The sequence below is a fragment of the Typopeltis vanoorti genome, chromosome 20 (assembly GCF_054136105.1).
Source record: "Typopeltis vanoorti isolate ZY-2024b chromosome 20, IOZ_Tvanoo_1.0, whole genome shotgun sequence".
NCBI classification, from domain to species: Eukaryota; Metazoa; Arthropoda; class Arachnida; order Uropygi; family Thelyphonidae; genus Typopeltis; species Typopeltis vanoorti.
Window position 1 is genome coordinate 93,436,978 of NC_143568.1, and position 12,024 is coordinate 93,449,001.

At 32.5% G+C, this 12,024-nt stretch overlaps 1 protein-coding gene across 1 annotated transcript in view; it reads left to right on the plus strand.

Annotated features, from left to right (window-relative positions):
- LOC150095665 (solute carrier family 35 member G1-like) overlaps window positions 1-6,142 on the plus strand; it is a 138,110-nt gene extending 131,968 nt beyond the window's left edge. Inside the window, exon 4 of the mRNA XM_090410757.1 lies at window positions 2,119-6,142. Within this exon, the coding sequence (XP_090266883.1) occupies window positions 2,119-3,327 (1,209 nt within the window). The 3' untranslated portion in view covers window positions 3,328-6,142. The remainder of the gene's footprint in view (window positions 1-2,118) is intronic.
- Window positions 6,143-12,024: the final 5,882 nt, after the last annotated feature.

Sequence of the window (12,024 nt, forward strand, 5' to 3'; positions counted from 1 at the left end):
ACTATTCAAACTAAATTTCAAACTAAATGCAAATAAGTTCTTTTCACTAATGTACTACAGGTTAATCAACTTCTTGTATATCCTCTTCTTCTTCTCATAGTCTCAAAGGACTGTTGAGTAGATATTAATAAATATTCTTTACAGAAATTTTCCACTCGGTCCTTAGTTGACATTTTGCTTTCAGCTCTGTAAATGAAGAACTTGTCCACTTTTTTAAATTGTCTATCCAATTTATTCTAGTCCAGCCTCTTTTTCATGCTCCTGGAATAAGTCTTTCAAAAATATGTATTGGGACACCATTAAATCTGTTGATATGACCAAGCCAGATGGGTGTTTCCTTTGAATCGCAGCTATGATGTTATCTCTTGAACTGATTCTTTGTTTTACTTTAAAATTTGTGTCACGATCAGTGTATTCTTTGAGTCATTTAAAGCAGCTCATTTCAAATGGCAGAAACTCATCTTCTTTTAGGAGGATTCAAGTTTCATTTTCATATAGAAGTAATGAATTAACTGGTGTGTGTCAGTAAGGTGTAATTTATTGAATATGTATACTTTCAACCAACAAGTATAAATTATGAAAGAAGATACACTAGGTTTATTCGGTCATAAACAATGTGTGAAAAACTGACTAGTTGCACCCTATTAATACTCGTGGCTTCTTCTGAGTTAGAATGACATAAAAAATTACGAGAATAGGCTAATGTTCATGTTAGCCTTTCCTTGTATTTTTTGTCATTCTAAACCCAGAAGAAGTCACAAGTATTAATAGTGGCAAAACTAGTTAGTTTTCATTATGCACTGTCTACAATCAAATGAACCTGGTGTGTTTTCTGTTATGAGGCATAATCTGTTTACAATTGTAAGCATATCTGTCCATAGTGGTTTTAGTTTTTGGAGTGCCGTTGTTGCTTCCATTTTTATTAACGATATTGCCTAGATATATGTTGATCAGCTTCTTCTGTAGATGTATCCTCAAGTAGGATTTTTTTCTCACTCTCTGCCACATCACTTCCTTCTTAGTCAAAACAGATATTTGTGATTCTTTTTGATTTTGGGGTACTTATGGTCAAGCCATAGTTTTTAAGAGTATGATCTAACTTTTTGGTGTTTTTTTTTTTTTTTTTCCCTGATAAGAGATCAATATCATCAGCAACTGTCACTCCAATATCATAGTTCTCCAGGGCTTCATTTACAACATATTTGTATACTTATCATAAAAAATTATATTCTCCCTTAATTTTTATTATTGGAAAATGTCAGTAAGAAGAATGAGAGAGCACAATTTATTATTTTTTTTTCATTGACCCCATGCATAAGATGTCAAAAGACCTATACAGAACAATGCCCTTGAAATGTTACATTTAAAAATTTAAATGACTAATGATAGTTATAGCGCCGCCATTTTGGACCAATATCATGAACCATCATCTTTAGCAGTATGTTATATTGAAAATTCAAAAATGATAATGAAGGTGCATAGAGAAAATGGAATCTTTTTTTTTTTTTTTGCAAGCAGTACGAGACAGCTAGATAATTCTCCATGTACCTTCATTGTTATGTGCTTTTTGAATTTCCCACTGAGAATGAAATATTTTCTTGTATGCATTTGCAAGAAGCCTAATTTTCTGTGTACCTTCATTGTTTTTGAATTTCCCACTGAGAATTGCATGTTTTCTTGTATGTAGTTGCAAGACATCCAGATAATTTTCCATGTGCCTTCATTGTTGTGTGATTTTTCCAATTTCCCAGAGGAATATATTATATTGAAGATGGTTTCCAATGTGTGCCATTTACTCAATTAAATGATTAACTGCATAATGTGTAACTTGGTTGGTTGAGTGGATTGTATCTATGTTTTCTGCAACCCCGTTGGCTAGGGATAGAATTCATCCATTTTTTTTTAAGGCAATTCAGGCCTGTAATAAAGTACATACTTGGTCTCTAGAGCAAAGTCATACTTGGATTGTCTAATCCTGAATTCATCTACAATACTAAACATGCTATCATGGATGTGATTGTCATAAAAAAAAGTTCTTGTATATAATTGTTAAACTTGGTAAGTTTTTTTTTTAATGTAATTTTTATTTTTAATATTAACCTGGTTTTGTTTCTGTAGGAACATGATAATGAACCATCTGAAAAAACAACAGTGACCGAACCATGCCAGCCTTCCAGTATGCCTCTTTGGCTTCGCAAAACTTCACCCACTCATCAAGAACATCCGTTGATATCTGACTCATCACACCAGTATGACCATTATCAGGAGGATCCTGAAGCCACAGACCAGGAATCTGGCTCTCACCAGACTAGTCATTTCTCTGGACCTATCAAGGACTTCTCAGCAGATGAAGAGCAAGAAGTGGTTAAAGTTAACTGCTTCAAAAGGAATATGTCCCTTTATCAGGGACTTATGTTTTCTTCTATGTCAAGTGTATTCTTTTCGCTTTCATCTGTAATTGTAAAATATTTAAAAAATATCCATCCAGGAGAATTAGCTATTCTGCGTTTTGTAGGAATTTTAATATTTACTCTTCCTGTGCTTGTTTACAGTAGAGAAGACCCACTTGGTCCAAAAGGTTCACGTCATTTCTTAATCTTTCGTGGCTTTGTAGGTGCTACTAGTCTGTTTCTTCGATTTTTTGCTTTTCGCCTTCTCCCAATAGCAGATGCATCTGTAATTATCTTTAGTGTTCCTGTCTTTGTTTCAGTCCTAGCAAGGATCTTTTTAAAAGAGCCATGTGGTATCTTTCACACAGTTACAGTATTTTTAACTTTGGTGGGCATTGTGTTAATTACAAAATTACCAGTAATATTAGCTAATGAACTTTTTAATTATAGTATGGATCATTTATGGGGAGTACTAGCTGCTCTTGGATCAACAATTTTTGGGGCAAGTGTGTATATTGTGATTCGGAAGGTAAAAGGCGTTCATCATGCAGTCATCATGTTCAATTTTGGGTGGGTTGCTATCATAGAAACTACAGTTCTGACAGCAGCCATTGGGTACTTTTCTTTACCTGGATGTGGTTTAGAACAATGGTTGATTGTTTTGCTTGGCATATTCAGCTTCTTGGGTCAAACACTCCTGACTCTTGCTCTAAAACAAGAACAGGCTGGTCCTGTGTCTATAGTTCGAGCAGCCACAGACATTGTTTTGGCTTTTGTATGGCAGGTCATGTTTTTCAATGAAATTCCAGATGCCTATAGTATATCTGGTGCAGTCTTGGTCAGCTCTTGTGTATTACTAATTAGTTTAAGAAAGTGGGTAATGTCTCTCCCAGAGCATTCAACTATACGGAAGAGGGCATTTTTCTTAACCTTGTAGCATAAAATTTGGAAAGTGATAATAATTACACTCATGTTTGTACATAGTGTTTCCAGTGTGTAATCCTGACATAGAAGTTTGTGTAGACTTTGTTAACAAAATAGTATTTTATTTATTTATTATTTTTTTTGTGTGTTTTGAGCAACATTAAACCAGTAAAACACACTATCTGCTAATTCTCTCTTTGACATTTAAAAACCTTTTGTAAATATGCATTTCAACTGATAAAACATTTATAATTGAACAAAATAAGTTCCTCTGGTGGTGCACACTGCAGTTGATCAGAGTATTCTGTAATGGAATTTTATTTGTTCATAGCTGGAATAATTTTATTATTTTTTTGTGAAAGGATTAGATATTGTTCAACGTTCATGTTGAACTTTATCATAACTTATACCTTTAATTTTGAGAAATTAATAGCTAATAGTTATTTTTCTCAATATTGAAGACTATAAATTATAACAAAATTATTAATTTTTTGTTTGTATTTTGTAACACGTCCAGATAAACAAAATTTACTAATTGGATAGATTCTTTTGAAAATCCTCCATGAATTACTTAGTCAAAGCCATTTAAGTTTGCTTATTAGGCAGATGATTTACAGGTATTTCTTTTTTCTTTCTCTTTATAGACTAAAAAGCAACATTTTACTAAGCTGTTGAAATAAATTATTTCATTAAATATAAACTGCTTCATATTTAAAAGGACTGAATATCACAAATTTTCATATATGAAACTTGATATATATATGTTTATTTTTTGTCTTCAGTTTCATTAATAAAAAATTTCCAGCAAAGTCTCCTTCAAAATTTCAGGCTCAGGACTTTTAGAAATCATACATATGTACAGTCACTAGTTGTAAAACAGTAGACCTTTTCATAATTATATATGCATCACCGAATAAACTTAACTTAGATGCTGAGATTCACTATCCTTTCTTTGCAATACATGGTGGGGTATGTGTGGGAGGGGAAGATGAAGGTACTGTGTGAATAAACTGTGATACTTCTAGATTTGCGGGTAAGATTTTTCACATTTTATGATGTTTGATATTTAAATTTCAAAGCATTTGCTTGTAGAACTTAGGACATTTGTTAAAGTTTCTCTTGTATAATAGATCCTCAAACATTTTTGCTTGTATAGACATTATAAAACTAGAACATAAAATAATTAGGAAAGTGTTTCTTCACAGTTGTGTCAAGTTTTTTTTTTTTTATATTATATATATATATATATAAGATATATATTTATGTAATATGTTTATATACTTATATAGGTTACTGTCAAAAACTTTACCTGTGATGGAATTATTTCTTTAGATTTTTCTTTTCTTTTTTTTTATATTTTTTATTTCTGAAATGGAGTCATTGTAAAAAGCACCATAACACATATTGTGGCTATATTGATCTTAGGGAACTGAATTTTTTTTAGATCTGAATCAACTTCTCATAACAGTTGTTTTCATTGTTAGCAGTTGCTTTCAGCCTGTATTTGGTACTTAAGATGAATTGGTTTGGTATTGGTATTGAAAGTTTGTTCGTCAAGAATTTCTGAAAGCACAGGAAACATTTTAACTTGATCTAACTATTGATTATAAGCAATTAATAAATGAAACTTTAAGCAAAATAGAAATTTCACCCTCTGTGTTTGAGTAGAATTATGTATATATAAACAAATTTTATTTATGATAGTTTTTACATACTTCCAGATTTAGTAATATTCCTAATGCACTTAAAGTGCAACATTAGCAAAACTGAACAAAAATGCTGGAATACATATTTAAATAAATTACTTTACAAAGTGAATTAATTTATTGGAATTATTTAATTTAAAGAAAAATTGTGAAATGAAGATTCTAGAATGACATGCCTTTCACACATCATAAATAGCCTTTTCTAGTTTATATAGATTACTGTTTGGTTGTCCAGTAATCACGAGAAAATATTTATGTACTTTAAAAAAAAACAACTGGTAATGCTTATATTAAAGTGTGCTACTGTGTTCACTCTCTTGTGTTTATTTTTGTACTGCTAGATGTGGAATACTTAATAATCTAGTTCCTAAATAATTATCATCATATAATGCATGTTCTAATAAACTATTCAAAATAAGCATTTCTGACTTTCACATAATAGGTTACTTTTCTTATAGTTGGAAACAATGTGCAAATATTGAAAAAAAAAAATTTTTTTTTGTTAGACTAAGAAGAGGTACCTCAATTTATAAAGTATTACAAGCAATTTATCCAACTGATGAAAAAATAACAGATACTCTACTTTTGAACCACTATCAAAATTTAATATTTCATCAATAACAGACTGCTCTCTTGTTTTATTATGGAAAATCTTTTGATTAGCAGACAAGCATGTGAAACTGCATCTATAAAGTTCGTTGCAATAATTTGTATGTGTCATTTAAAAATATTATCAGACACTACTCCAGAACCAATTAAATAATGATATGGAGTATATGGACTTTAGAAATTATGCATTCTAGAATGTTAACTTGCAATTTTCTGTCACACCTTAGATTATTTCATTGTGCAACTTTTAAAAGTAGCTGAACTTGTACCAACCTTTTTAAACATATTCATCTCTTGTAACATAGCTGTTGTTCTGTTGTGTTATTAATTTTCTGTAAATTTTTCAAATTGTAATTGTGAAGATATTTATGAAGACATTGTAAATTTGCTTCCCTTGGTATAAAATGATATAACAATAATACATGTCTTGATGTATATATTGTGTATTTATATATACACTTGTGCAGAATATATAGGATACTGTGCTATGATATTAAAAGAAGTTTAAACATATCTTCCTAGAAATTATTTCAACTGAATTGAATTTTGTAGCTGTTGTTTTGACTTTGAAACTTTTTTTTTTAAATATTCAGGTTTTGAACTCGTCAAAGTTTGGAACACATGCACATAATATGGCTCATGGTTAGATGATCCTCCCCTTACCTTTGAACAGCATCATATTATATACAGTATTGTGTCAGTTACCTTTTTCCAGAAGTGTGTGAATATTTATAACAAATATTTAGTTTAGGTACTGCTTCTCTTCTGTTTATCACACAATACATCTATTGTATGAAAACGATAGAAACCGTAAGATACTTTTTAATGGTGATGTTTCAGTTGAACAATTGCATTTCTCTGTGATGGTTAAACAATGTGTGTAACTGGGCAGTTAAAGCTTTATCATATGGAATTATTTTTATTTTATTTTTTTCATTTTGAGAAATATTTTTTTATGATGCAAGATGAAGAAATGATGTTACAGATTTGCTGTTCGTAGGCATGTTGGATTGTCATGGGCTCTTCATACAGCAATACTTCTTTGGTCATTCATTAACAAAGCATATATTTTCTAGGCAGAAATACCACTTTCTGCAATATGTGCAGTGTATAAATACAAGAAAAAAAAATAGTGTTTATTTAGCTTCTTTTGCACTTTCCTTCAGTTGTCAATATATACTGCACTTTTATTTGTATATTTATAAAAAGTAAAATTAATATTATGGTATAAAATAGCAACTGTGCCTTAGCTATGATAATTTCCTCTTTCCTTGCTAGTCCGAGATTTTTACTGTTGAATAACTCGATAAATATTATTGTGATATGTTACTTTAAGTTTATGTTCATAATCTGTATGAGAACGTAATTGTAGTATGTGCTCTTTCATGAGCAAGGACAAAGAATAAAAAGATAAAATGAATTCTGTGCTTTAGATCATTATATGAAATTCAAGTGATAAATTTTCAGTTAATTTTTCATGATTTTCAAAGATAACTGAGATTCATTCCTGGGATGGGGAAATGTTGAAATGGAGCATTGCTATGTCTAATGAGACCATAGGAAGTGGGCATACTGAAATTATAAAATCCTTGTGTTTATTTTTACTTCAGCCTCATTTCTTTTGATAGCGTAATTTCAAAAGATTGAATATGTAGCAAAATTAATAGAACAGTATCACAATATAATGTATTATGTATGCATTTGGGAGCCACCTGATCTTAAAGACCAATAACCTATGATCAATAGATTGTTGAGGAAAGGGTGGCAGGGGACTTTTAGCATTAATGAAAGTGTTCAAGAAAACATTTTCACCAATGCTAAAAGTAAGAAAAATTTTAAGTATTCTGGTTTTTTACTGATGGATTAGTGACTGTTAGAACTAGCTTGCTCTGCAAGAATGTTCTTCTAGTTAAATCACTGCTCAATTCTTCTTGGCTTAAGCCAAGAAGATGACAATTTCTGGACTGTGTGAAATATGCTTTGCATTATGGGATATTAAGGCACATGATGATTAAACCAAGAATATTTATTGGCATCTTTAATTTATGGTATAACCAAGTGGAAAAACTTTCAACATCTATACCTAATACAGAGTAATTTAGTAATAAGGTGTTAACACCTTTTGACTTCTTGTATATGGAAATATGACTTCTGTATTACTTCAACCTTGATATCACTTCTGGGTCTGGCTCCCTCTTATGAGCCCTCAATAAAGGTCAAAACTGGTCTGAGTAGTGACCCTTCCCATAATGCATTGCATTATAGGATACTAAGGCAAGTAATGTGAAGTCAGCCTCTATATATGAGTTGTCCAGCTGTAACAGCTGGGCAACTAAGTAACTTCTGGTGCAAACTTTGTTTGTTTGCACTTGGACTAAGAATATAATTTCTTGGAGTCTTTAATTTATGATGAAAAGCTTTTTCTGCTGGAAAGATGTTAAAGAGAGCTCTTTAATATTCCAAACAAAGTATAAGTAAAAATAAAATTGACTTATGTTTATAATTCAAGGATAGACATTAAACTAGTTTTTTGAGAGGATGTAGATAATTGTCCACAACATGTTATAATGTAAATTGTAGAAGACAAGACGTTCGGATAAAGCAACAGTGGGACATAAAATTATGAGCTACATATTAATTGCAGGAAGAGTGAGAGCATAGTTTTAAATTATACAGAAAATGTAAATGTTAATTATTTTAGACTCAATAGGCAAGTCTTGAGTACTGGAAACTGAATTATCTGGAGAGTACACTTTCTTGTGATGGATGTTTAGATCAGGAGATAATGAGGATTTCACTGTCCATACACCGCTATTAAAAAAAAAATAAAAGATGGTGGGTGGGTAAGTAATCTATTTTGGACTAGTAAGGTCTGAAATTGAAACTTTTGATCAACAAACAGACAAGTAGAATACAAATATTGGAAAATGAAAGGAATGTGTGGAACTAGAAAGAGTTGAAAAAATGCTTGTGAACTCCTGCTTGAAGTGGTTTGGGCATACAGTGAGAATGATGTTAAAAAGAATATTTAGAAGAATATATGAAATGAAATTTTAAAAGCAGTATACAGGTACTGAAAGTTTGGGAAACACTGCATTATGGAAAGAATCATTACATGGGATGTAATGATTCATAAAATGGGATGCAAATAAATAATTATTTACAGCTGATATTTTGCTAGCAATTCAACATTATATAACTCAGTGAAGGCATGGAGGGTGACAGTGGTGCTCTTTGTGATGATTTCTGTTGCTAATGCGGAAGTGTAGACAGGTAGTGCATCAAACTCTGTTTAAAAACCTGCCATCCATTCTGTTACATTTGACCGTGCTCTGTAAAACCTGTGCTACTTCCAGGAACAGTCTCTTCGATTTAAAATGGGATTTGGAAGAAAGCCAGGCTACTTCTAATCTTATGAAGTGGTCTTTATGGCATGTTGAGATAGTCTGCTTTTGGGTTCTCCGTTTTGGATGTATTTTTTGTATTCTTTTTCTTCCTTACTAAAGTAGTTCATCCTGTCTGTCCAAAATATTGAGTTCCAGACACCAGTAGATGCTGTAGACATCAGGGAAGAAGAGAGAGGATCTAGGCAATCCTTAATTCATCTTAGGCAGATAGAAATCTTATTTAGCGGTTTGTAGAGAGTTCTGATTTAACGCTACATAAATCAGTGAAGACAAACCAAAATGACCTTGATAAGGACAATCACATGCGTGGTGAGCAACAGTGGTACTCTTTGTGGTTATTCCTGTTGTTAATGCAGCAGTGTAGATAGGTCATGTGCTAAAATCTGCTTAAAATCATGCCGTTGTTTAATACAGAATCGGTGTTAATTGACTGATTCTGTGTCGTTTCAGGAGGGAGCCCAATTTATCTGTTGTGCCTTTGATGTACAGCAAAGATACAGTGTATGTATAGTCTGGGTTTTTTTTGGAGGTGGGGTGTTCTTTTTCAGGAGTTTGGCTAGAGATTTTTTGTTGTATCTATTTTATTGGCATAATGTGAGTAGAACCTGCTGTGACAAGTGTGGTGCTTGTCTTGATAACAAAATTCACTCTGTCCTGGAGACTAAGGTTTTGAAAATTCCAGACTTCTGAGCAGGTGGTGGTGCAAAGTGGCATGTAGGTATCTTTCAGTGTGTGTGTGTGTGGGGGGGGGGCTTTATGGTAAACAACATATGAGGGGACCAGTCTGTTTGCCTTGTAACTAAAATATCCAAGAAAGCAAGAGCTGCTTCTTTATTTTCTTCCACAATGAAACTGATTAGAGGATGGATATCATTGAGGAAATGTACACAGTTAGAGAGAGTGTAGGCCATGCAGCCAAATGGCAAAGATATCGTCTATATATACCTCAGCCATACATTGGGTTGAGGAGGGGCAGAATTAAGTGCCAAAGATTCAAATGATTCCATGTATAAGTTTGCAATGGGAGATGAAAGTGGGAAGCCCATTGCTACATCTTCAATTTGTTTAAAAAGCTGGTTGTTCCATCTAAAATACCCTGATTTAAGGCAGTGCTTAAAGCGTTTGCAAATATCAGGGGGTTAAATTTTGGACAGGACTTAATGTTTCATCTAATAAAATTCAAAGCAGATTTCATCAAGACAAGCAGTGCACCTGGACCAACAGGCTCTACTCACATTATTCCAACAAAATAGATACAAAAAGAACTCTGGCCAAAAACTGCTGAAAAAGAACTATAAACCATCACCCCCCCCCCCCCCAACCAGACTATATATATATATACACTATATCTTTGCCTTACATCACAGGCATAACAGATAAAGTGGGCTCTCTCCTGAAATGGCATAGAATTGTCTGCAAACCACTAAGCAAGATTTCTTTCTGCTTAAGATGAATTAAGGATCGCTTAGACCCTCCTTCCCTAGTGTTTAAAGCATCTTTTGCCAGTGTGAAACTCAGTCTTTTAGACAGACAAGATGAACTACTTTATTAAGGAAATAAGAACAGAAAAAATACATTCAAAATGGACACCCAAAAAGCAGACCATCTCAACATGCCATAGAGAAAGACCACTTCATAAGATGTGAAGTAGCCTAGCTTTCTTTCAAATCAGAGAGACTGTTCCTGGAAGCAGCACAGGTTTTACAGAACCCAGTGTAACAGAATGGATGGCATGATTCTAAACGGATTTTGGTGCACTGCTCTATCTATGCTTCTGCATCAACAACAGGAATCACATTCTCCACCCAAGTGTGACTGCCCTTGTTATCGAGGTAATTTTAGTTTGTTTGTCTTCACTGAGTTGCGTAGTGGTAAATTGCCTCTAATAATGCTAGCTTAAGCTAGCAAAACATCAGCTGTAAATAATTAGTCAGTTATTTATTTACATCCCATTATCTAAGTAGTTTTTCCATTCCAGAAATTTCGACATGAAATGCTGATGTTAATTAAATTAGTCATTTTCCATATTCAAGTAGTAAAATGATTGCCACCATTTTAAAATACTCTGGATCAGAGGTAGTTGTAGAAAGTTTTTCTGCTTCAGTGCAAAGTAAATTATATGAGACAAATTATATTTTTGCTTTAATCTAAGCATAAGCAAACAGAGTGTGCTTCATAATACACTTTGCGTATGGGATACTGAGGCAACTGCCTCTAGAAGTAGACTAGTTATGAAGATATTCACTTACAAAAACTTATATTCTGACAAAAATATAATTTCTTGTTTAGTAAATTTACTTCATAATTGTGCTGAAAAACTTTCTACAACTATGCAACATATATTATTGGGGTCACGACTTATTTTCCCATGAGTGATCTTTTGTTTTTGATCAAAGATTTCTTAATGATAAAGTTTTGATGAAACAAAGATAGTTACTTTATTTATTTAGAGACTGTATGCTTTTTTCTCTCCATCACTGATAGTTTTTTTTGTATGTAGTATAATACAGAAAATACATGTGAGAAAGATTGATACAGGCTAGTATTTATGGTGTTGAGTGTTGGACAACATTAAAATTCTCTACTTGCACTCCCTGTGCACATTTGTTGTACTAGCTCACATTTTGGGCTCCCTGACTTTCTGGATCTCACACCAATTGCATTATTTGTCACATGGTAAGTGCACTCCTGAGTACATATATTAATTGTGAACTACCACCCATAATTATTAGAAGCTTCTAATAAGGGTGATAATTCATTATAATACCATGAATTTTAACTGATAGAACCTGACTTCATGTTGAAGAAAATACATTTGCAAGGGGGCTTTAACCCCTTTTTAAGTTATGTCTAGTTATCTTATTCAAAATGAGCCATCCAACTCTTCAAATAGCATAATTATTAGATTCTTTTTTGTAACATGATGCCTGCTGTTAAACATTATGAAGTTAATATCAGTCAAATCTGAGCTGTGGACTCGACAAAGGA